Here is a 26939-nt window from a genome sequence, read left to right on the forward strand (position 1 = left end):
ACTTAGGCATTACCTTCTTTGGTCAGGGTTGGTGAATATTGGAAGACCTAAAAAAGTTCATTATCTTTAACAACTACATTATTATTGCATTGTAGCAGATGTGTTTTGTGGCTTTAATTTGTTTGTTTTGGTTCTTAGGTATTTTGCATCCTCATTTTCATTTCAATCTAGATATTAAAAGTTTATGCCTATTTGAGTTAGAACAAATTTATTATAAGATAACTGCTTACAATTAAATTAGCTTCGTAATCTTGTGACACTGCTAAGCAGCCAGGGTTGTCTGAAGGGGAAAGTGTAGGGTTTTTTGTCAGTTTGAGTTTGAGTTATGACTCCTCTATTTACTGGGTGTTTAATTACTTTGACCTTAAGTTTATTCATTTGTAAAATAGTCATCATAGTATTTTCTTCCAAAGTTTGTGAATATTAAATTAAGATTAAATATAAAATGTGTCTGCCTCAGTGACTAGTATGTATTAGATGTTGAAATAAAGTTCTTCACCAGCCTACTTCTCCAGACACATGCTAAGCCTCTTTGTTTCCTCTTTGTCCCATGGGATATCTTGAGGGGGAAGGAGATAGAAAATCAGTGTACTCTTGCTTTTCTTGAAACCCTGTATCTGTCCGAGATAGTATTTGTAGATTTTGGTTACTTAGAAATGTGTTAACATCTTATAATATTGTTCAAGGGCAGGAGTAAATGAATAGGAACATTTAAAGTTAATTGTTAATATAGTGAATACATTAGTTATGCAGTCTTTAGCTTCCTGTAGTCTAGGGAGTCAGTCTTTCTTGATCCATACCGCCCAGGTTTAGAGGGGCTGTTAGCATGGAGTAGGATGAAGAACTGCCCTGTTGTGTAAGAGTCATAAAGCCTATGTAAATCAGAATTCAACTTGGAGTTCTTTAGTTGGTTCTACTTTTACTGTTTTGTGGGTTATTTTATTTTATTTTTTTTTTGGCCGCGCGGCTTGCAGGATCTCAGTTCCCCAACCAGGGATTGAATCCCGCCCATGGCAGTGAAAGCCCTGAATGCTAAGCACTAGGCCACCAGGGAACTCCCTGTAGTTGGTTCTGCTTAAAATGTATAGTTTGCTTTCATAGGAGGAAAGAATCTAGTTGCCCTAGGTAGTTAATGTCTTTTGAGAACAGTTATTGCTCAAGAGGGAAGGGGGGACGGATAGAGTGGTTCCTAGTAAATCATTGATTTTCTTAATCTTGTGCTTTGATGTAGAAAGAAGAAGAAAGGAAATTATCAGCTACTGTGTATGAAGGGTATTTTGCTTGGTACAAGTATGTTTTCATTTAATCCTCATAGTATAGCTGTGAGGTAGCTTGGTGGAATCCTCATTTTACAGAGGAGGAAATTGGGACTCAGAGAGGCTAACTTTCACGAGGTTACATAGTAATAGGTAGCAGAGCTTGGATTTATTATTATTTTTGCTGTTTGTGTGAGGCGGTACTGTTTCTGCTCTATTCATATTGTCTTACATCTGAAATGTAAAAAGAATGTTAGACATTTACATTTAAGTGTAAAACCTATACATTTTAAATAGGACCGACTGCATTTTTTAAGATAACCCAGATTTGAACCCAGATTAATTTGGTTCCAGAATTGGTGCTGGCCCTTGGGAAATAGATCCATCTTGTTGATCTTGCAGACTGATGGAAAAGATCGACATGTCAGCTCATATATAGTGCTCTGTTAAAAGTTAGATGGGGAAAGGGTAAGCTGCGACAAAGCGAGAGAGAGGCATGGACATATATACACTACCAAACGTAAAAGAGATAGCTAGTGGGAAGCAGCCGCATAGCACAGGGAGATCAGCTTGGTGCTTTGTGACAGCCTGGAGGGGTGGGATAGGGAGGGTGGGAGGGAGGGAGACGCAAGAGGGAAGAGATATGGGAACATGTATATGTATAACTGATTCACTTTGTTATAGAGCAGAAACTAACACACCATTGTAAAGCAATTATACTCCAGTAAAGATAAAAAAAAAAAGTTAGGGCTTCCCTGGTGGCGCAGTGGTTGAGAATCTGCCTGCTAATGCAGGAGACACGGGTTCGAGCCCTGGTCTGGGAGGATCCCACAGGCCGTGGAGCAACTAGTCCCGTGAGCCACAACTACTGAGCCTGCGCGTCTGGAGCTTGTGCTCCGCACCAAGAGAGGCCTCGATAGTGAGAGGCCCGCACACCGCTATGAAGAGTGGCCCCCACTTGCCACAGCTAGAGAAAGCCCACGCACAGAAATGAAGACCCAATGCAGCCAAAAATTAATTAATTAATTAAAAAAAAAGTTAGATGAGATTACAGAGGAGAGAATGACAATGCTGGGGGAGGTTTTCCAGAGGCTTTTGGTGAGTCAGATTGTGAAGGATAAGTGAGACCGTGCCTGGTGGAGAATGGCAAGCCATTGGGATTGTAACTGGTGGCACAGCTTGTACAAAGGCACACGTAGAGAGTGAGAGGGTGTGGCATTTTGGAGCTAAAACCAGGCTTTCAGTTTAGGATTTTTCTCTATAGGGAATTAATAGATATTTCAAAGCAGAGAGGAATGGAAAGATGGAATAATAATAGTAATAATAGTCTTGAGGACCATTCTGAAGGAGATTCTAGAGGAGGTTGGTATTGCAGAGAACTCTAGGGTGGTCTTTTTTTCCTTTTAAAATCACCCAGATAATGAAGAGCTCTCTATCCACATGTAGTTGCTTAGTCTAAGTGACATTAATTAGTTAACATAATTATTCCATATTTAAGAAACATCTTTTGGTTTATCTCCCGTTAAGAGCCACCTATTCAACTTTCATATAAAACTTGTTCTGAAGATATGTCTAGATATTTAGCTTGAACATTCCAGATAATTAGATATAGTGAAAAAGTAACATTGTTTGGATGAGTAGGAATACTATTCAAATGATCTTGCAATAAAGGTTTGTTGTTTGTGGGGTTTTTTCTTTTTTTAGCAGTTCTTATTTATTTTTTTATTACATAGCAATACATGTTTATTATAGAAAATTTAAGAAACAAAATAATGAAAGAAAACAAAGATTACCTCTAGTTAAGAAGCAAAGATAAACTATTTGGGGGGTGTATACTCTTCCAGTCACTAAACAATGTTTCAATGTTCATTCACATTCCAGAGTTCAATGACTGTTTAATACTGCTCTGTATGAAGGAAAATGGTTTTCTGTCTTTACATATTTTTGCGACTGAATTACCATGGCACAGCTGAGAGTTTGGTTAATTTATTATTACAGTACATTCTGATTTTCATTTAATATCTAAAGTAACTGCTTCAACTGATTAAAATTTTAGCCTATTTGATTAAATACTAACAGAGTTTAATTTAAGTTGCTATTACTCTTTTCTTACCACCAGTTAGACATTCTTCAGAGTGCTAAAGCAAAAAGGAACCTTAAAAAATTATGTGGTTCACCTTCTTAGTTTACAAATGCGGGTACTTTTCTTCCATGCTTTTGTTTCCAGTGACTTTTAGTTTAGACTTTGTTTTGTTAAGCTCTCACTTGATTGCAGTCCTCTCTCTTTCTGGTCAGACTGTTTTTCCATCTCTCAGCCAATGGTACAAAGAAAAGGGAAACTGAAGAGAGGAGATAGCATATGCCCGAGAGGTAGAAGGAGCCGGTGTATGTCTGGGTATAATCATATAACCAGCCTATACGGAAGGAAGGATTTCTGTTAGTGATGCAAACCTTTCCATTAGTAGTTCCCAGCCATGAACCGTTCCTTGAAGGAAGGAGCCTCCTGTACTTACTAGTCTGTATTGTGACCCATTAGAAAGTTAGTCAAGCTGCTTACCTGTCTTATTTTCTATTGATGAAGTTAAATCAATTCCATCTGAGTTAGGGGTTTAAACGTTGGGTTAAAAGTAATCGTGAACCCAGAGCCCATCTCCAGTCTTGTAATGGAAGTTGGAGAAAATTAGGAACACGTACCATTTCATTTTACAATGAATTTTATTAGAAGACCACTATTCTTATGAAGAAAAGTATTGTGAATTACTATTTTCCAAAGAAAAAAGTGAGAACTGATTATTATCTTTTTTTCCTTCACTGAACAGACATTTGAATTCTTACTGTGTTCCCAGCAACGTGCTGGGTGTTGAGGATATGATAATGAGCCAAAACAGACATGGTCCCTGCCCTCATAGACCATATAGTTTAGTGGGGATTTGGTATTAACCGCATAAATTACACCTGCGATAAAGGCTGTGAGGGGATGGATGGTTCAGGAGGTTATGAGAACAAATGAAAAGGAACTGACTTACTTGGCCAAGTGGGTTAAACAATGACGATAATTCCCCCTGAAATCTCAAAGTGCTCTTTTAAAAGCAAGAATTGGGAGGGTCCTCAAAATCATTTGGCTAATGGCACATACTAGAACTTCTTAGGTGAAACGCTTTTTTTAAAAAAAAGTGTGAGTTTGTGGTGGCAAAGAATATTTGTGCAAGGCACCAATGTTTATACGTTATTGCAAAAGTCAACCCTGTGAAAAAGGCAAATAATGTCTCAATATTATTATGAAAATAGTTTTGACCTCAGGCTCCCTAAAAAGGGCTCAGGACCTCTCGGGGAGTCACAGTCTTTTCTAGATTATTGTATGCATATTATGTTTGTAGATGCAAACTTACAATATGACTTTTATAAGTTTTTATATTTAAAATCTTGAAAAACCTTAAGTCAAGGATGTTATTCTCATCATTTATTCAAAAAATTTTGGTACTCTATGCCAGCACAGTTCTGGTTACTAGGGATAAACCCATGGACAAAAATGGATGAAAATATCTGTCTGCATGGAGCTTACATTGTATCTTTTGATTTTCACTTATGTCTTGGAACATGATTTCTCACTGGATGTGTAGAGTATACCCTTTTTTTTTTTTTTTTTGGTCTGATTGTGTGTCTCTATCTCCTCTCCTTTTTATTCTCTCACTTGGCTGTGATAGAGACTTTCAATTTTTGTTTGTTTGCTTCATTAGCTTTTTGTTTCCTTTTCTTAATGTAATGAATGAATGGAATGTTTTATTTAAATTCAGCTAACTTTAACTTGCTTTTACTGTTTGATCAGTGACCTCAATTAAATGTTTCTTGGAGTTAAGCAAAATAGTGAAACCGACTGGGACAAGTCTTTGTATTATGTTGATTGACCTTTAGATATCTAAGAAACGGTTGACCAATCTGTCAGTTTTTCTAGAAATTTCTATGAAGGAGGAACTGTGGAAAGCAGCAGCACCCCCTCTTATCCTTTGTCATTCTTGCCTTCGTCCCTTAGTATAGCAATTTACCAGTTTATATATAACCTGTGAATTGTAAGACAGGGGTATTTGAAGTAACACTCTAGGAAAAGACTACAAATTCTTGGAGAGGGAGGTAGATAGTGCTGCTGAAAGGTCAGGAGGGTAAAGCTAAAAATAGTGAAACTGAGTTGTTTTATAAATCCTGGAGGGACTAAAACAGTTTAAGAGAAAACTGCTTATAAGCCTTTCATTTCACATACATTTAAAGTCAGAATGTTGTTTCTGAAATGTGAAAGATTAAGATATATTTATTTAGTGTATTTTCTTACCAGGGCAGGGAATTACTTAGCATGCTTTAGAACTGTTTCCATGTATTTCCATGCAAAGTTTTTATTTATTTATTTATGTATGCATGTATGTATGTATGTATGTATGTATGTCGTGTCGCACAGCTTGCAGAATCTTAGTTCCCCAACCAGGGATTGTACCTGGGCCCCTGGCAGTGAGAGCGCTGAGTCCTAACCACTGGACTGCCAGGGAATAACCAATGCAAAGTTTAATGAAATAATTTGTTTTAAATCTGTTTCTCCCATTCATGCTTGATTATTGAGAGATTAGTATATTTTAAAATTCTGTCTCTAAGATCTAATTGCCATTCCATACGATAATAATGTGCAGTTGAGTATTTAGTTTTAAGATGTTATTTATAATAGCAAATATGAGGTGAAATGTAAGATGCAGGACTATAGTGTACTATTATTAATTAATTGTCCTATGAAAATATTAGCTTCATAATCAAGCTTAAATTTAAGTGGCTACTAGGTAAGTTAAATTCATAGCTTTGCTGCTTTAACCAAACATCTCTGTTTGGTTGGAATAATTAGCCTTTCCCCACCATTGAAAGTAAAATAAGACTGTATAGGGAATTGGCTGGCAGTCCTGTGGTTAGGACTCCTCACTTCCACTGCACGGAACGCGGGTTCGATCCCTGGTCAGGGAGCTAAGATCCTACACGCCACGTGGTGCAGCCAAAAAAAAAAAAGAAGACTGTATATTTGATCTGATTTTATTAGGTCTTTGTACTTTTTTTTATAATAGCACGAAATAGATGTATACAAATGCACTTTCAACCCTAAACAGTTTCAGGGTTATTGTTGGTAGTTCAGAAACCACTGCATTCTAATCATTTTCAAATGGAAATACACGCATAAGTTGACATTCAAAAGACTGGGTTTCTTTGTGGTCATAGCAAAAGCATTGTGAGTGGCAGAGAATACTAGCCACAGTCCAGGAAAGCGTGCAATGGATCTGAGCCTCCACTCCATGCTAAGGAATACTGTATGTAGCCAGCATTCTGAGGAGTACGCTGCCTACTGGTGCAGACTTCCTAAGCTGAAGTCCCCTCTAAGCATTTCCTTGGTGTCTCCAGACTACCTGCATCAGATTCACTTAAGATGCATGTTAATTGTGCAAATTTATTGGCTTCCTAAGTGTACTTCCTCCTAGGTGGCACCCAGTTGATTCTTACATACAATAAAGTTGTTGCCCAAATTACTTCTTTATAGCTGTAACCCTTGTTCTGGGTAGGAATATCTAATAATGTTTCCTGTGATAATTTAAAACAACTAAGAAGATAGGCCTCAGCTTCCTTAAACAGTTTTGCAAACCAGTTTTCTTACAGTCAACAAAAAAGGGATTGGAATAATCTTTTAAGTTTGATGTTTAATATAGAATCTAAATTCATTTTTTTAAATGTCAACATTTTAAAAACGATACTCTATATCATTTTATGGGTTAAGCCATACACGTTTAAAAATGAGTTTAACATCTTGTCTAAAAAGTATTCATATCTGATATCTCAGAAGTTGATTTTTAGCTGATTTATGAATCCTTTTCAATAGGATTACTACTGTAAGTTTATTATTGGTCATCTTGTTAAGATTTGAAATACCCCTAGAAGGCCGTTAATTCCAAAGTTCCTTGATGGTAGTTCAAATTAGTTGTTGAGGATTCTGTAAGTGACTGGCCGGTGTTGAACCAGAGCTTCTAGCTGTTAGGCTGTAGAATAGTGGCAGACTTCCAAGGTGTGCAGAGACAATGAACTTCTCACATTCTTGGGGTCACTGGAGCTGCCCACTGGCTGTTAGCAGCCTTGTCATTTTACTTAGGGTGTGCTGTACAAATATTTCCTGTATGTACCATGAAGGGAAAAATCTTGGGAAACATGGTTTAGCAAATATAAACCTCAGTGCCTTTTAAGACAGGAGCTCTCTAAAGGCCTCATGATAGAAATTTGCCATAAGATTTACTGGTAGTGCTGTAAGTATTGGCTCTGTGTTGTAAGTTTTATTAAGAGGATTGTGGTCTGTGTTAGGATTTTGAAACTTGATTCCTTGGCCTTGCAAGGAAAGGACTACCTCCCCCTTCTCCTTTTTAAACCACAATAGAGAGCTATTTGGAATTTATTTTTGATGCTTTTGTAGGGATTCATTAATCCTAGGAATGCTGTATCAAAGTAAAATTCTGTAGGTTTTGTTGCTTATGGGGAAAATAACCACTGGATAAAGAAATGATTTACATTGTTTCCTTTTGCCTCTTCAGGGTATAATATATTTCTCAGGATTTAAAGGACAGAGAACTTTGTTCTGCCTTCTTACTTGTTCCCCGTATCCCCAATCTCCAAAATGGATTTATAGCAGACCAAAAGGTTGAGTTGCTTGTGTGTTTGTTTTCCAAATAAAATTTCAGGCCGTAGAGAAATTCTCAACTGATAGGCCAAGATGACTGATAAAACTCTAGAGGGCATGGTTGATAAAAGGTGGAGTGAGGACTGGGTGGAATATCTGTTTAACATTGTATCTGAAATGAGGATGTAATAGAGATAGGAAATGACCTGTCATTTCATGAGGAGATGAACTTGTCTGTGTTCATGGGACAGAGAGACAAGCTTAGATGGATGAATTTCCATTTTAGCCATTGTCTTTTCTTGTAAAAACGCAGATAAAGAGTTAATGCAGGACTTCCCTGGTGGCGCAGTGGTTAAGAATCCGCCTGCCAATGCAGGGGACACGGGTTCGAGCCCTGGTCCTGGAAGATCCCTCATGCCGCGGAGCAACTAAGCCCATGCGCCGCAACTACTGTGCCCGCATGCCACAACTACTGAAGCCCGCGTGCCCAGAGCCCATGCTCCGCAATAAGAGAATGAGAAACCCACGCACTGCAACTAAGAGTAGCCCCTGCTTGCTGCAACTAGAGAAAGCCCATGTGCAGCAATGAAGACCCCACTCAGCCAAAAATAAATAAAACTACATAAATAAATTTATAAAAAAGAAAAAAACTCGGAAAAAGTTAATGCAAAATTACCAGTTTTGCCCCATGGTGTTTCTGATGAATTGTGAGGTTGAATAATAATAGCAAGAGGGCTTCCCTGGTGGCGCAGTGGTTGAGAGTCTGCCTGCCGATGCAGGGGACGTGGGTTCATGCCCCGGTCTGGGAAGATCCTACATGCCGCAGAGCGGCTGGGCCTGTGAGCCATGGCCGCTGAGCCTGCGCGTCCAGAGCCTGTGCTCCGCAACGGGAGAGGCCACAACAGTGAGAGGCCCGCGTACCGAAAAAAAAAAATAAAAAAAAAAAAAATAATAATAGCAAGAGAGAGATGTACTTCTTCTTTAGGAACTAGTTACCTTTAGCTTATTCTGGAGTACAATCAACTTATAATTATTTGGCATTAGAAACAACTCTCCTTGAATTTATTGAAAAAAATTATTTTTGTGAAATATCTGCTTGATTGAGTGAAGCTTTACTATATTTTAAGGTCATTTTTATTATACCAAAGCTTAGGGTGCCTTCATTTAAAGGTAAGAAAATGGAGACATGGGTTACAGTGGCTCAACCGAATTTTCAATTAATGAAGTGGAAGAAGAATGCAGGTTCTAACAATTCTCAGTTTTAGACATTTTAGACTAAGTCCTAATGTTAAGCAGTGTATGTGGCTGACAGAGTGAATGCTATACCATGATCCAATAAGGTATGAAAGAACATTGAACAAATAATTTTGTCTTCTCTTTGTCCATGTGGCAGCTAGTAGAGTTCTGTGCTAATAAGTTGCTTAATAATTATTGAATGAATACTGAGTTACAATCAAATAATTATTTGTGAACCAAACAAAAACAAAATAAATGAACAAACCAAACCAAACAGACATGTAGATACAGAGAATAGGGTAGTTGTTATCAGAGGGGAAGGGGCAGGAGGGAGGGCTAAATGGATAAGGGAAATCACCTGTATGGATGGAAAATAAATTTTTGGTGGTGAAAACAAAAACAAAATTATTTATGGCATTTTAAGGGAGTTTTCAGAGATTTGTGATTTAAATTTTTTATATTAAAATAAATATTAGCATAATATATGCACTCATCAGTTGGGAAAGGGGGGTGTATGTGGAAGAGAGAGGAACTACATTCGGTGGTTTTGTTTTATAGGCAGCTGATATGGGCTGTTGGTGGTTTTATTTTTATTTGTTTATTTATTTGTTTGTTTGTTTGCGGTACGTGGGCCTCTCACTGTTGTGGCCCCTCCCGTTGCGGAGCACAGGCTCCAGACGCGCAGGCTCAGCGGCCGTGGCTCACGGGCCCAGCCGCTCCGTGGCATGTGGGATCTTCCCGGACCGGGGCACGAACCCGTGTCCCCTGCATTGGCAGGCGGACTCTCAACCACTGTGCCACCAGGGAAGCCCAAGTGGTTTTATTTTTAAATGAAACTGAACAGCCCTTAGCATTTTGAGCTCATATGTCAAATACCTCAGGTACAGGACTAGGAATTTAACATAAGTAACTTATAGCTGTCTTGTACATGGGAGAATACGACTGTATACTTGTTTTTTTTGCCGAAGGCACTATTTTTGTATTTAGATTGCTTTCTGCAGGTGTACTTTTGTTAACAGGGGTCTATTAGAAATGTATATTAAGTTTTAAAAATATTAATACTTTTTATTTTTCCACAACCTTCCAAGGCTTCCATCTTGGTGTCAGTGTATAGTTCTGGATGCCATCTACCAGCAAAAAACAGCATTTGGGTTTGGATGAACAGTGACATTTGGTCTACCCTTGGGTCTACTGACCACCTAGGTCAGGAAACTAGAAAAACCCTGAAACTGGTCCAGTCTGAAGCAGGCCATATTATTAACTAAAATTGAATTTGTTGCTGAGTATTGGCAGGAATAGGGAGAGCTGTGGGGTGGAGCGGGCAGGGTGGTCACTTGTGGGGAATGGCGGGGGATAATTTTTAAACTATTATTTATTTCAATGCCTGTCAATTTTAACCAAGATCTGATGGAGAATTTTGTTGCCACTGTATTTCTTATCATAATCACCATTACAAAAGATGTATAAATAATTTTCTTGCCCATATGCTCTATTTACGTTTTTTTAAAGAAAAAAGTAACTTTAAAAAATCTCGGTTATATGATTCCTTGGGTTTCCTATGCTTTATATTCCCCTTTCCTTGAATTTTTAAAATATGCTGTATAGAACTAACTTGTTTTTCTTCTTTATTTCCATACAGGAAGGAGAAAATTATTATTCATGTACCATTTTTAACTAGTCTTTTGACTGAGGATTATTGTGAAACATTTTACTGTTTGCTAGATTCCTTATTTTAAATGCCTGTAATCTTTTATAGGAATTTCACCTTTTGTAATTTGGTAATAACAAGTCTAGGTAAGTAAAAAATGAGGATCTCATACAGTTCGGAAGATCTAAGTTTGGTTTAGAATTTAATATTTTATAACCAGTAAGCCTTTTGATTTAGTTAAAGCTAAAGACAGTAACGTAACTTGCCTGTACCAGTTGAGGGTTGAGTGGATCTGTAGCTCAGTATTTCTGATGTTCTTTAGTAGTTGCTGCTGGAGTCAGAAGTTAGGAACAAATCTAATGGCCTTTGTAAAACCCTCTTGTCACTTCACAGAGCAAGGACCTACAGCAAGGGCTCTCCCGAAGTCTTCCTTCAGCAAGAAGCCTAGCACTACATTGTAGTCAATGAGAAACCGTGGTACAGAGCAGGAAACTTAACTGAATTATATATTATTATCATAATCTTGTTTAAGATACTCTGAGCAACTCCCAGACTAAAAACCTGTACTTAAGCTTTCAGCAATAGCCTTATCACTTCCTTTGACTTTTTTGTAGAACTTAAAAAATTTATGATTGCCTAAATAACATTTTCAGAGTTAGCAGGTAAAAATTCTACCATGAGCTCTGTCTTTATCCTCACATACAGTGCTAGGGTATCATGGATATTGGGTAATAAAAGGCTTGTAACTTTTTTTTTTTTGACTCACTAATAGTAAGAAATGTGTTTTACATCACATATGTTTTCTGTTACATAGGTGTGTGTGCGTGTGAAATAAGTTTCACAATAAAGTGATGCACTCTGATTTCTAATCTGCTCGTGGTCCTTTTTTATTAAAAAAAAAAAATTTTAAAGATCATGACCAACAAATTGGTTTCAAGACCCACACATACATCTATAGCTTTTTCCTTTTAAGTAATACTCCTCACAAAACTTGCTTTGTCTTCTCATACATTGAACTCTTTAAATATTTTTAAATGTATACAAAAACATTTATCTCTAAACATGTTGTAGTTTTGTTATTTGCCTTCATCATTTGAATAAGATATTCTGTGCCCTGGTATTTGTTACTTCCCTACACTTTTGGCCTAATAGGCTTGAAAAGTTCCAAGGCCTCATTAGGACAGCCAGTGAAGAAGGGTCAAAATTGAAAAAAATTCATCAGCAAACTGTATTTGAACTCTGTATTTCACTGACCTGGATACTAGCCATAGAGTAGCTCTGCTAGCCACCTCTGGTGCTTGGTCTTTTACCACTCCCTGTATAACAATTCTGCGCTATAAAATTCTAGCCTGTTTTCCAGTTACGAAGTATTGGCTGAGTTAGAGCTCATGGGAAGAGGTGTGTTCATAAATGCAAATAAGGACTTAGTTGTGTATTTGTGTAATTTTTTCCTTTAGATAGGTATACCTAAATTGAAACTCAGATAGTGGTACATTGTTTTACCTTCAGTAATAATTTCTTTTATTAAGTTTTTATACTTTTGATATTTGCCTTTAAGTCTTAAGTTCATAGAGGTGTAAATCTAATGTCATTATAAAACTTAGTTTAAAAAAATGATAGTGGGACAAGATCAGACCCTTTTTCTGTCTTCAGGACTGAGGGAAGCAGAAGTAAGTTTTAGGCTGAATTCCTTTTTGTGGATGATTGGAAATGCTGTACTAATTTGTAATTCAACTATATTGAGAACCTATAGTGTAAGATACTAAAGCTTAAGTCTGTTTCCTAAAGAAATTTGTGTGAGTAGGCAGTCTTTTAATAGTCTTAGATTAAATGTTCAGCAAGCACAAAATGTCCCAATAGGTAAAAAGTGAATGTAAAACAATGCTTCAGTCTTAAAGTTGACTTAAAAACAGAACTCCCCCAAGTTTTACTCTACTTGTATTTAATGTTCTCCAGTGGCCCCACATATCCTCTCCACAGATTCTGGCCTTAATCCAAGACAGCTTTTGTTTGTTTTTGTTTTTAACCATCATAGGTCTTTGGGCATCTGATAAAACTCTGGATTGTCTCCCCAGAGAAGTAGATATACACACAATCCCTGCTCTAAGACTCCCAAGAGAATGTAAGAATCTGCCTAGTGCACATCTGTTGAATTAACCCTGAGATTCTCCTGGATTAGTGATGGAGTTGTGAGCGTTGGTATAGGAACAGCAGAGATAATCATCAGTTTCTTTTAACCTGATAACGTCATTACGTGTTACCATTAATCATGGATCAGCATTTTGTTTCATTGCTTTTCAAGTTTACTCAGAATGTGGGTAAGCTGTTACCTGCTAAAGGTGGTCCAGAAAGGACAGCCATCCCAGCAAAGAAACTGGCAAGCCCCAAGAACCTGTGTACCATAGAATTCCCAGACAGATCAACCTGCAGGGATTAGAATCCAATGTTAGCCATATTGAGGGTGAAATTCTGTGGAGACCTTTGCCTACAGAGGGGCAAATACTGTGTATGTCATCTGAAACTGTGAACAGTTGACTTCTGAGGTGATTTGGATGGCATTTTACCCTGATATTATGAAAGAGCCGAGGCAGATAAGGAATAGTAATTTCAGTAGGCAGACACTGTTTTCATTTTATTAGTAAGGAACGTTGGTTTTTGTTTCTTTTTAAAAATCTTTTAATTGGTTCAGGGATACTTTTTTCCCCTGAACCTCACTGCTCTTCTCTGTTAGGAAATGGTATTTACAGTTGGAGCTGACAGTGGTATTATTGAATCCACCTATGGCTGAATACCAACCATTGGTTTATAAGAAATCAGATATCACAGGAGTTGATTTCAGCTTTAGAAAGTTTGATTTTTGCTTAAGCCTCATATAAGATCCTGCAGCACTTATGCTAATATTGATATCAGGTCAGAAGATTCCGGGGGATTCTGTTGCAGCACACTGGGTACCTAGTTCTAAGAACCCATGGGGTTCCAAGAAAAACCCAGAAGTATTTGTATAACTCAGTTCCGTTCAGGTCTAGGACTTTATGTCAATTTGGGGTAAAGATGGAGAGGAGTTAAAAACACAATGTCCTTATTAAAGTATAGAGAACTCTCTACAAAAGAGAAGCCAGTGCTGGTCAGGAAGCCCTTTTTTCTTTTAAGGAACTCTTCCAAGATGTGTCTTAGAACCAAAGAAATGTCTGGACCTGAAGTAAAGAAGTGAACAGAAGTCTAACCTGGGAGACTGATAAGCAAAATGGAATCCTTCTGATCCCTATTTTGCTCTTCTTTCCTGTCCCACGTCCCACGGGGGGATAGTCCTCTCACCCCCCCCGGCCCCACCCCCCCAAGGTGAGATGAATAGCTGGATAAGATATAGCTACAAGGTTTCTGAGTATGTTTTTAATTATAAAATTAATACAAAATATGTTTTCTCTTTTGGGGAGGTGATTGTTAACACTTTTACTAAATGGTGTAAGAACATTAATGAGTACGTCTACTCACCAGTACAGGAAGTATCAATGCCAGGTAACCACCGGAGAAAATGGCAAAGAAGATGGTATAGGTCATAAGTAGTGGAAATGTGGTGGCAAAAGGAGCAAGCAGGTTAGTGATGCCGCAGAGGATGAGGTAAGACTTGTGGTAATGATACTTCTTGATCCAGTTTTGATCAGCAACCCATCCGGAGATAATCTGACTGACTGTCTCAATGATACCTGGAACAATATTGAAAAGGTCTTATGAAATCCTAATTCCATTTTCCTAGCCCCTTTGAAAACTGTAAATGCATAAGGCATCTTTTCCTAAGTAATATGACTTCATCCTGAGGCTGGGACATAAGAGAAAAAAAAAACGGTTCCATTTGTCTATCAATAGATTCTGTCATTTACTTACCTATTCCAGACACATCAATAAAATACCAGAAAGACTCCTTCAGAGTTGGGTAGAGGACTCACCAGGTATTTTTTCTCACTGTGTTTGGGAAACTCATACCACCAAACTGGGAATACCAGGTTATAGAGAACGCTGGGCTCAGTAGGCCTCCCTTGAAGTGGTGAGGAAGTGAGATTTCTTGAAGATTAGTAAACCCACAGGTTAGTGTCCTGGGGAAGTCATATGGTGGACGACTGGAGTATAAATAATAAAGTCTTATGGTGAAGAAAAAAAACAGATGTTGAGACTTATAATTGTATGAGGTTTTGGTAATTAAGTCCTTCTCCGAAGGCTATTATGTTTAACTTGAAAATATGTAGAAAGTCTGGAAATGGGACATCATCTCTTGAACACTGGAACTATGGTGTAACTTGAATAAAATTTAAGAATAACATTTTTCACTTAGTTTTATGATAACAGAACATTCTTATCCTTTATCCTATTATATGTTAATATAGCAGTTAAATACTGAAAGAGATTTTCACCAAGAGGAGCATGAGCTGCAGTTGTTTTATACTTAAAATTCTCCTGTGGTTCAAACATAAATTGCTCCACAAAAAGGAATTAAAAATTCATACTGCCATCTCTATATTTTTACAGTTATTTCTAGGATACATATTGAAACTTTATTATGTTCTTTGGTCCTGCTGTAAAGCCCTAATCTGATCTAAATTGATACTACCAGACACTTTAGTGGAAAAAAAGTCAGTTTAGCTATGTATCTTTTTCTTGGGTACACAAGTTTTATTTGACTGAAGCAGTTGGAAATGGGGTGCAGTCAGTTTTGCAAGGGCTTGGTAAATAGGCTTTTCCAGAAATTAGCAAGAGAAAAGTTAATGTTGAGCTACTGAGAATTTCCAGATAGAGCAAACCAGTTCCATTTCATTCATTTTCATTTTTTTAGACTCCCTATTTTGTCAGTTGAAAGAATCCATATCTTCTAGATCAAGCATTCTGTTTCCATACATTTTTATAAGTACTCAACTAAAATGATTTTTTTTTCATTCTAAATGTCAGCCTACCCATTAATGACTAGCCTTAGTATGCTTATTTATCTTATCCTCTTACTTTGAGTTAAAGGGGGGAAAATTCTTAGCTACGAATACTACTAGAACATTATTGAATGCTTACAGTAGTTCATGTACTATTCTGAACTCTACATGCATTACTTGCTTAATCCTAATAACCTTCTGAGAGTAGATGCTATTATTCATGTATTACAAGGAAATTGAGACACAGAGAAGGCAAGTATCTTGCCCAAGGTCACACTGTCATACACTGCAAAAACTTGAACCTGGAAAGTCTAGCTCCAGAACCAATCCTTTCAACCACTGAACTGTACAGCCTACCTAGGATTGTTTTTGCTTGCTAAAATGGCTGTTGTCACTGAGAACCAGCTTTCTAAAGTTCGGTATCCAACAAATACTTAGATACTGACATATGAAAATAAGACTTGCTTTGGGGTCCGCTGTCTGGTAGGGAAGAGCCTGTGTGCAAGATGCAGTGACAGGTTGGAGGGAAAGTCCTGCTGCTCCCACCAGCCTCAAAAAACTTGCTTTTCTGGCCTTCCCACAACTCTTTTTTAAAAAAAAAATATTATTCTTAAGCTTTTTAAAAATTAAATTTAATAAATTTTTGTGAAATTAAGTTCATTTCTCCTTTTGAGGGTGAGGTTGAAGTAGACTTTCTTACCAGCTACAGAAACGAGGTAGGAGGCGTCCATGATATTAATCCCCAGTGTTTTGGCTCTGGCTACCAGGTGAAAGGTAGGGATGAAATATGCCAACTGACTGAGGAGAAAAGACCACGTAAATATGTAGAAAAAAGGATTCTTAAGAAGAGAAAAATCAAAGAGTTTTTGTTTGCAGCTCCACAAAATAGTCTTATTCCCATAACTTTCTTCATTAGTTTTTTGGAAGAGTCTGTTCCTGTTAGGTTCATTGTTGAACTCTTCATTTTGATTTTGTGAGACTGTTAAACTTATACCAGGTTGTCCATCCTGCATAGTATTGTCCCTGATGGCAGACTCTTGTATCTCATTGCGGCATGATGTTTCTGTCCCACATGCTGCCTCTGGACCACTTGCAGAAAAACTGCTACTTTTATCTTTAATATCGGAATTGCTCTCGCTTTTGATATGGGTGGGTCTCAAGAGCATACTAGAAGGCACCAGATGCAATGTGATTGCTCCAAATAATATAAGGGCACCTAAACAGGAGAGAGACATTGAGAAGTTAAGCTAAAAATTACCTCTCTCATTTCACAATACTCTGTATGCTTAGGCTCAGAAGAGGCCCCACCACTAAATATTCAGTCATAGTGCAGTAATTCCTGAAAACACTGCTTTGTCCTTGTATTTAGCTGAAAGCATTTAAATCCATTAACTTAACTGTTAGCCGTACACACTGCTGTATCCTTGTGAAAACAGGGAGTCCTTGCAGATAGAAAAGGGGAAAGCTGTGCCACTAGGGGGCATGGAAGGAGAGTTATTTGTGCTAAAGGAAAAAAATGGTTTGGGGTGGGGGGAAGTCATTTCAAATGTTAGAAAATTACAGTGTGTTTTAAATATCCTGAAGGGAGGGTGTAGATTTAGGTACAGAAAATACAGAATTAGGTAACGGGAATCATTTGGAAACTGCCTTAGAAGAGGAGATAGCCTGTCATCCCGTGATGTTTTAAATGTCCTAGAAAGAAGACATGCCAGTGTTGCCTTTGAAGCTTAGTAGTTGCTTGACTTCAGCATGTCCTGACCAAAGCTGTGACTTGGGTGTGTTGCTTCTAGAGATAGAATTAACTGTAGGTTCTGCTATCCTGTCTTACGGATTTGTCAGCTGGTCTTGTTTACCATGAGACTACTGGTGGTTTTTTTAATCAGGAAAGGAAAAGTTCAACAAAACTGCTCTGTAGATAGGAATAGGCTTATATATTCACATATATGTACATATACATAGATTTTTTTCCCCAATACTTTGAGGTTATTTTAATCCAAATGTTTTATCTCAGGTATGAAGAAAATTGTGGAGTGAATGGTTTTTATTCGTGAAAATTTATAGTTGACAGTATATAAAAGATTAAGTATTAAGGAACATAATCCTCTTTTCACTCAGTTTTTTTCCGTCTATTTTAGTGAATCTGATGGAGGAGACTTTTTTAAATGCAGATTTTTTTCTTAAAGAGAAAATTTGAAGAGAATGCTTTGAGTAGAGGATCCTTGTTTCCGCAGGAGTACCGCTTTCCCTGCAAAGGTGTGTTTCCCCAGCCGCATAGATTGCCCTCCATCCCCTCAGACTTGAACTCTATGGTGAACTCTGAGTTGCCTGCATGGCGGGCAAAGCCTGCAAGTAGTTCAGAGTCTCTTTTGCCATATATTCTCCAAGGAAGAATACTTTACTTTAGAATCATGCTCACTTCCTCTGTAGTCATCATAGAGAGGGCTCAACATTAAATCTTACAGAGTTGATGGTTCAGAAACTTAGAATGACTCACCTGTCCAGTCATATAGATCTATCAGGACTTTTGTAAAAGGCGCTAACAGAAATGTCAGTCCCATCCCTGAACGGGCAATAGCTGTAGAAAGAGCTAATCGTTTTTTGAAGTATTTGGTAGTGACCACAGCAGCGACTTGGTACAAGAAAGCAGAACCCAAACCTAAAAGAAAAACATAATAGCTTGGAATCACTTTCACATTAAGTGGCTTGGTACTGGACAAGATATTCTCCTGGGCCTGAGATAATATAAGTAGGTCTTTTGAACTCATGGAGAGTAAAAGGGAAGGTTCCTGGTTCCATTTTTTTCTTTAAGTCTTAACTTTTACAATGGACTCACCAGGTAAAAATCCCATAGTCACACAAAGAAAGGGAATGCTTGTAGCCCAGCTGCTGATCAGATATCCACCAGTAACAAGGAAAGCCCCAAGAATGGAGGCAGTTTTCTCTCCAATTATGTCACAAGTAACAGCAACTAGGGGACCTTGGGAAAAGAAACAAATGCTAGTTAAATGTGCTCTGGCATCCCTTGTCTTCTGGTGTGCAGTTTAAATGGGCAACTGAAGGGAAATAAGAGGACTCTACATTTGTGTATCCTTCAAAAAGGTGTCTGTATTGAGTTTCTTAATATTCCCAGCCCCACACTATTTTGCTTTTAGGAAGAAGTTTTGTTGATTTTTGTTTGTTTTAAAGAGAAAATTGTAAATAAGCAGGTTTGGAAAGGAAGCTTGCTGAAAATGCATTATGAAACCTCTGCAAAAAAAGGTTGCCTCTAGTGACCTATGACTAGAACAAAGTTCAATTATTTATCTACACCATGTTCTAGCTCCAACTAGAACTAAAGGAAGAGGAATTGGTTCTGTCTTTTAGAGCTTTATGGTCAGAGCTTTATGGTCGACATTCCAGTTGAGAGACTGGCTCACTGGACCTATATTAAGACACTGTTGAAAGAAACAAGGCATGAAAATTGAATCATGGAATTAAATAGTTGGATTCTTCACCTTTCTTTGTTTAAGCACTAATTTGTCTAGTTTTTCCAAGTCAAGCGGAGGCTAAACACTGCAAGTCCTTTTCTCAGCTTTACATGTTGATAAATGAACCTGAGTTTTAGCAAATCTTCAGTCTTGATTGACTGACAGGTGAGTCTTCTTGGAATTGCCCTTTGGTGGTCCTTTTCCTTGGACAGCAAGCTTATTGATGGCTTTATACCTGCAGAAAAACGAAGCGATGACATGATGGATCCAATCCAACCAGTTTGCTCTGAGGTGCCTTCAAACTCTTCTTGAAAAACCACAAAGAAAATTGCAAAAGTCTTGGTCATCCCCATCACGAATACATTTACCTAAATCAAAGCAGACCAAAGAGTCCAAGTCAGGTGGTGAGTAAGCCATTGCAGGGGAGGTTGGAACTGCTGGAGGCTCTGATTCTCTGTGTAACCTGTATTTTACCAATTTGTTTGCCAGTTCCTCTTTGTAACATTTTAAATTTTAGGGGCGGGTTGTCCACTTAGAGTGTCTAATCACTTTACATGAAGGCATCTCATTTAATTCTCATTACAAAGGCATGGAATAGGTGTGTCAATATTGTATTAGAAATTCAGAAAATTGAGATTTAGCTTAAAAGTTGCTCAAGTTGGGGATGCTGGAGCTAAGACTTGAACCCAGATAGACTGACTCCAGACCAACCACTATACCATCCTGTTACAGTAGCATCTGTTAAAAACAGCTAATTCCAGTTACCTTTGTGAGAGATGTGTGTTGATCCAAAAGAATTGTTCTGTCAGTCCTTAGGTTAGCTTTGCTTTAACTCTGCTTTTGAGCTGAGTACCCTCCCTCACCTGGTATATAAATACGGCAACCATAATAATTTATCACCCAGTTGAAGCTCTTTGAGAGTGAAAAGTAGTGCTGTTAATTGATGCCTGGACAGCAAGGGTAATGAGGATGTATGGTCACCTTACGGTTGGGTCATGTGCCCCCACCCTTTTTTTCTGTCCCATCTAACCCTTTTGCCCGCACCACCCTCATTCCTTCCACTAGGCGGAGCTCCTCTTTTGAGGTCAGGTTTTCTTTCAGTGGAGTACCAGCAGTTGTTTCTTGGAATTCTGATTAGAAGGGGGGCAGTGAGGAGCAAGGGTCTGAGGGGAACTAGAAGGGAGGCCTAGCCAGGCTCTGCAGTCAGTCAAAGCCCAGGAGCCACATGTACTCACTCTTGTCTCCAGGGGCTTCTTAGTGGCCCCTTTCCTTTCCTTTTTTTCAGTGGCCTTGGTGTTTCAAGGCCACTTTCTCTGCTGTCAAGCTGGCTATGCATTGTGGAAGGACCACAGATCCTGGGTTCCTTTTCGCTGATTCTTTCTCTGTTCACCTGGTGAATATTTCCCCCTGTGGTTCTGCAGTCATCTCACTTTATACCTGCCCCATAGACAACCATTCAGTCTCAAGGTTTTAATTACCACCCTTGAACTCATGGTGTAGTTGTGAATACTGTGTTCCATCTGCAGTCAGCCTGCCTCGGCCAGAATCCTGGCTCTGCTTCCTATTAGGGGTGTGACCTTGGGCAAACTACGGAAGTTAAGCTTCCTCTTTTATAAAGTAGAGGAAAAGTAAATGTCACCTAGCTCATAGTACTGTGAAGACTGAGAAAATTCTGGTAAAGTAATACTTAGCACTCAATACTCAAACTATTAACTATGTTTTTGTTATCTTGTGTAACCATTCTGCTCTCCCAAGAGCTCGAGACTCATATTAATGTCTACCATATCTTTCTAACTCAGGTTAACTTATCCAAAACTAAACTCATCTTTCTCTTATCCCATGCCTACTCTTCCTTTTCATTTCTCTTGATTAGTACCATCCACCCACTCACCCAAATCAGAGACCTACCTCCACTTAGGAACCTCCTTCCCTCAGCCTCTACCTACTGAATAAAATAACCAAGGCCTTCCCCTCCAACCTCTCTGCTAGACTCTTACTTCAGACAAGTATTATTTCTTGTTTGGAATAAGGGACTAGGAATCAGTGGTGGTGCTCCAAGGTTGCAAAAGATGGGGTGGTAAGGAGGAAGTCCCTTAATGTACTTTTTCCCATTCTGATTTGATAGAAGCTACAAGACTTTCCTTATTTAGAGTGAACAATGCTATGGACACCAGGGCTATATATTCAAAAATGGAAAAAGCATTTTATCAAGCACTTTGTAATCATAACGTGCCTTAAACACACCCCTATCAGGAAATGAGGCTAGAGAATATACATGAACCTTAAATGACCCAGACTTGTTTCTTTCAGTTTAAAATACAGGGCGGTGATTGCCTCCTCTCATGAGCAGGGAATGTGACAATGAGGCATCATTCTGTAAAATTACCCTTCCTCTTTTTCTGTGGACATGGGTTCTGTGCTGGCATCTACACGATGCTGGCCTCTATGTTCTTAGCCATCTGAGTTTGGCTAGCTACTGGTCCCCCCAATTTAGTACCTTTCCTCTCTGGTCTTTCCCTGGTGTCTGGGCATAGCAGCTGTAAGTGGATATGACTTGTCTCTAATAACTGGGTCTGTGCCTACCACTGTGTATATCAAGAAGGCCAAGGACATAGCCTTTTTAGCCACCCTGCCTCCCTCCCTTAACTTGTAACCTTCCAACTTTGTTTCTGTTTTGACTCAGAGCTATTAAAAATCTTTTCCCCAAGGTCCAGATATTCCCTTAGTTAACTAAGCAGACTAGATAAATCTATATTATACTATTTCATCTCGTGTTTTGGACCAAGGTTGATGGGTTTCAGTCCTGTTCCAGAGTCCACATTAGACACTGTACATGGGCTTACCCCGTCATCCATCCATCCATCCTCCCATCTGTCAACAGGTATATATTGAGTGCCTACTGTGTTCCAGGCTATTTACTAGGGCTTACAGTGGTGAGCAAACAGACTTGGCCCCTGTGCTCATGGAACATTCAGTCCTGGGACACAGGCTGAATACAGAAAACAATCATGCAAATATGTAGTTATAAAGTATGGTAAGTTAGAATATGAGTCATTTTTTTTAAAAAAAGTAGAGAGCTCCTGAAGAACATGTTGTTATTGGGTTTTTCACTCATCTTTTCAGGAGCTCATCTATTATAGAAAAGTAGACTTGTAACTTACGCAGACACAAAAGCATTGTCATCTTAAGTACCCACATTACCACTGTGGGTGATTGGCCTGAGTTAACTGTTAACATTTTGAGGACCCAAAATGTTTTTTTTGTGTGTGTGCTTTTATAAGTAGCATCACACCCAAAAAAGTGGGACATTGTTTATTAATCTGGTTGTTAGACAGCTTTTCTTACCAGCAACTAAATTGATCAAATAACTTCCTATCCTCAGAGGATAATACAGGAAAAGGAGTTATTGGGGAGAAAGGTGGGAGAATTAGAGATCCTCACCAACAATGCCAGGTCTGCAAAGCCTGTGATGTGGGGAGGTGGCCCAGTCACAGGAAGGCTCTCAGACCTAGGGTGTCCTTAGTTTCCTTTTTAGTAACACTTCTGGGAGGAAAAAAAAGATTCCACATTCTTTGGTAATGAAGCTAATGTTTAACAAATAGTCCTGTGGTTCGGAGTTTTGTATTATGTATATCCTGGCTGAGGACTTCTTGCCCTCCTTTCCCCTTCTCTGTCATAAGGGAGGAGGTGTGGTATTTCCACATTGTGGGCTTCAGGGTAGTTAGTAGTCACCAGGACCTGCACTCCCTTCCCTGGGAGCTTCTTACTGTAGGGCTGGGCTGGGGAGGAGGATCAGGAGGGAAGGGTGTCTTTGTGAATACATCTCAAAGTTAACTTACTTGGGAACACTTATGAGGAATTGGGGAGCTGGTGCCATTCTCAGGGTGGTTTGGGATATAGCTGTGATGGGATTCACCAGTCCCATCAGAATAAGCATGCTGAGTCACATCACCACTGCCTCACATAACGACCCCAAGAGCTTCTGGGAGGAGGAAGGAAAGAAGTTAATTAAAAAACAGAGTGCGGAGTCCAGCTGCTTATGGATGAAGGAGAAAAATCAGGCTCCAGTTTCAGAATCCACATCATCCTCTCCCTTTCCAGACATGTCAGAAATATACATTGGGCCTAACTCTAGCATAAGTTATGGTTGGCGGGGATGGGTTGGGAAGTAGACAGCAGGCAGAACAGAAGAAAAGTCCCTGCCCCCTAGGAGAGACGGAGGATGCTTCCAGCAGGGTTACGTCTATGCTGGGCTGAGCTGGGGAACCCCCTCCCCACCCACTCCTGCAAAAGCACTTTTTAGTGGTTTCCAGTGCTACTTATGGGATGGTTAAATGTACGATTGTCCCCAAATCCTAATTGCCATGCAGCGAGGGCAGAGCTGCTGATGGTAACTGGAGCACTCTGTAGGTTTAAGGAGGGGTGGGAGACAGGATGGAATGCTTCTGCTTTCACTCAAGGAGGACATTTTCAACTTTCTCTTGGGTTCATTGGCAGTTCCTGGCCTTGCTCTAACCCCCTTTCCATTCAAATGTCAAGGATTTCATAAGTGATCTTAGTCTGCTCTGAGCCTTTCTCAGGGAGCCTTCTTTCAGGCAGTAGCAAAGGGGAAAGTAAATTCTTACCAGGAAGAAATGAAACACAACCATCCATCCCCAACCTCCATCCAGGGTTTTCGTGTAGGGTCGGACCTTCCCCTCCCTCTTCAGCATGATGCTTCGTTTGTTTTAAATGCAGAAGATTCCTGTGACGAATCCAAGACAGAGTTGACTCAGTTGACAAAATGATCTTAACTTTTATTTCCTCTGTGGTATAAAACCACTTGTACTGTAATTTTTTTTCAGCCCACCTCTGAAACTAGATGATTTCTCCTCATTTCTAAAGTTTACAGACTCTCTGGAGTTTATAGACTCTCTGATCTCAACCTCAAAAATACAAGCAGGGCTTTGTACCATTTGGGGGATTTTTGTGGAGGTCTGCTGCCTGGCTTCCCCTGGAAGTCCACAGGGAGCTGACAGTTCTCTTGGAGTATGTCCTTAGTTACATATAAAGTCTGCCCGACTAGACTGTCCCCTTATCCTCGTTTATTCCATAATCATGATCCAGGCAGAAATGGGAGAAATTCCATGGGAGAAATGAGAAAAAGATAACAAAAGGCTGTGATGTGAGGGACATCAAAGCCACCACATAAATCTCTCTTCCACCAGTTTGAACGGCCTCTGAAAGATGACCACTCAGTTCACTTCAGGCAGGAATAGCAAAGGAGTTGATCGCAAAGCCTGACCTCACTGATTGTGGAGTGGCCATTCCTTGCACTATTCTCCCCTCAGGTCTGCAAACCAAATCCTAGGGCAAACTGTGCACCATCCTCTGGGTAAGCTCTTGACTTTAGAGAAATAAAAAAGGGATGGGGAACTTCAGGTTTGGAAATTCCCTTTCACAGCACTTGCTAAAATGAAAATATTCTAATGGACTAAATAGACATGACAACAACATGTTCCTCGAATGGATCCCAGGCCAGAAAAAAGTTGGAAAGGACTTCAGGAGCTGCGTTGGGGAAATTGGAATGAGGACTGTATAGCAGACCAGGTTAGATCTCTTAGGGGTGATGGTGGTCTCGTGGTTCTGCCGAAGAATGTGCTTGTTCTTAGGAGGAGTGTGCTAAGAAGCTCAGGAGTGAAGTGTCATAGAGTCTGCTACCTTCTCAAAAGTGGTTCAGTAAAATAAATATATAGAGAGAGGAAAAGCAAAGAGAAAATGTAGATACTCTGAGAGAGAGGGCGGTATTCTTTATTTGCCACCGGCAGGTAGGCAGGCAGGCTCTTTCTTCCTGGGAAGGAGAATCTGCCGGCACGGCGTGTGGTATGGCCGTCTGTCTGGTGAGCAGGCCGCGCAGGGAGAGATGCCGGTTGTTCAAAACACTATAGAGGACCAACCCCAACACACAGTCCCATTTTCATCCTACCTTTGATGTGGTGTGTAGCAAGGGAATCCTCCACAGACTTGAGACAATCTGGGAAGAAAAAGAAACTATACAATTTTCCAGAATGTTGCTCTTTTTCTAAGGCGTTTCATTCTTCTGCCCTGTGAAAACAAGCAAGCATTGTGAGAGCCCAGGGTTAGAGCCAATTTAGGCACTCCTGCCAGTGGACTTTACTTCCTGAGGGGAGGAGGAAAGACTGTAATTTGACATCATCCTAGGCCCTCCCTCCACCCAAAAGCAAGCATCAGAGTAAACCAAGTAGAAAATCCTTTGGGTAACTGTTGCTGATTAAACCTGGAGGCCGTCGCACTAAGGTGGCTCTAATGCCAAGTTGGCCTATGTTAGCAAACCAAAATCAAAACAGGGTTATGAAATGGAAACCTAAGGATGACCAGTCACAAACAGCCAGTCAGGAATTAAGCTGTGGCCCATTAATGACGTCCTTGCTTCGCTTCTGCCCTCTCTATAAAAGCCTCTCCCTGAGCTCCCGTTGGTGGAGCGCTCCTAACATCTTCCAGTTTGACACTGCCCGGTTTGAATCCAGTTTTGTTCAAATAAACTCTTAAAATTTTTAATATACCTCAGTTTGGCTTTTAACAGTTCTGGTGTCAGAAGAGGGAACAAAGGAAGGAGACCCCGAGCAGCCAGAGATAGGTATCTGCTGAGCCCCTTGGCTTGCTGGTTTCTAGCTGCCTCTGGAGGTGTGGGTAAGTCCCTCTCCCACCCCAGCTCCACAAGCTTTTGCAGTATGAACTGTCAGACTTTAGTTGCGCCTTTCTTCTTCCAGACTGGGTCCAGAAACTGGCTGGAGTCAGCCTGGGTCCGGGGTCAGACTGGGTTGGACTTAAACTGGGCTGGTCCTGTGTGAGGTCTCAGGTGAATGAAATTTTGTTTTAAGGGTGAACAAGTAGGCTATCCTTACCAAAGACAACCTTGTACTACAGTAGCCACAGTTTATCCACTTATGAGGTGCCCTAGAGAAAAAGGGACCCCAGCCAACCCTTACAATAAGGGTGGAGGGAAAATTATTCTTCCTCCTCTACAGTTTCTGGTGACCAGGATGACACCTGCTGGGACACTCCACTTGCTTTAGAGCCTGCTGATGGGATCCCGGGAAAGCTGGCAGAAGCCCATAAAGGGTGAGAATTCTTACCAAAGGCAGTTCTCCTGGACCTCCACCTGTGGTGCCTGGTTGAGAGAGGAAGGTACAATTTCACAGTGTTCCTTCCATTCTAGATTCAGATTGGCAGGAGAAAAATGTTTGTAAGAATTAGATCTTTGGGGGCTTCCCTGGTGGCATAGTGGTTAAGAATCCGCCTGCCAATGCAGGGGACATGGGTTCGATCCCTGGTCCAGGAAGATCCCACATACCGCGGCGCAACCAAGCCCGTGTGCCACAACTACTGAGCCTGTGCTCTAGAGCCCTCGAGCCACAGCTACTGAGCCCATGTGCCTAGAACCCATGCTCCGCAACAAGAGAAGCCACCACAATGAGAAGCCCGCGCACCGCAATGAAGAGTAGTCCCCACTCACCGCAACTAGAGAAAGCCCGCGTGTAGCAATGAAGACCCAATGAAGCCAAAAATAAATAAATAAAATTTATTATAAAAAATAAAAGAATTAGATCTTTGAATGGTGGCTTGTGAACTTTCATTTAAGTCCCCACTGGTTCTTGGACTTTTTACTCCCAGGGACAGCTATAGCTTTCTCATTTATCTTGTTATGTCCTGAGAACTTGGCTTGGCTTTCTGCCC

General features: G+C 39.8%; 1 protein-coding gene across 1 annotated transcript; it reads right to left on the bottom strand.

Annotated features, from left to right (window-relative positions):
* Window positions 1-1999: 1999 nt before the first annotated feature.
* Window positions 2000-25820, bottom strand: SLC16A4 (solute carrier family 16 member 4). Its single transcript, XM_079904458.1, has 8 exons — window positions 25168-25820; window positions 23828-23946; window positions 19438-19570; window positions 18230-18391; window positions 16436-16951; window positions 14315-14526; window positions 13153-13246; window positions 2000-3670 (listed from the first exon to the last, which is right to left on the bottom strand). Exons 2-8 carry the CDS (start codon window positions 23912-23914, stop codon window positions 3510-3512), a joined length of 1365 nt encoding a protein of 454 aa, XP_079760584.1. The 5' UTR covers window positions 23915-23946; window positions 25168-25820; the 3' UTR covers window positions 2000-3509.
* Between the last annotated feature and the right edge of the window lie 1119 nt (window positions 25821-26939).

The sequence above is a fragment of the Stenella coeruleoalba genome (assembly GCF_951394435.1).
Source record: "Stenella coeruleoalba genome assembly, chromosome: 1".
Classification (NCBI taxonomy): Eukaryota; Metazoa; Chordata; class Mammalia; order Artiodactyla; family Delphinidae; genus Stenella; species Stenella coeruleoalba.

Excerpts from the sequence above, each read along its gene's own strand:
- SLC16A4 (XM_079904458.1), bottom strand. The coding sequence starts at position 23,914 with ATGCTGAAGAGGGAGGGGAAGGTCCGACCCTACACGAAAACCCTGGAT. Across the intron at positions 18,392-19,437 it reads ATCGCTTCGTTTTTCTGCAG|GTTTGGGTTCTGCTTTCTTG; the intron begins GTATAAAGCCAT and ends TTTTTCTTTTAG. Across the intron at positions 3,671-13,152 it reads TTCTGGACCACCTTTAGCAG|GCTGGTTATATGATTATACC; the intron begins GTAACAGCTTAC and ends CCTTCCGTATAG.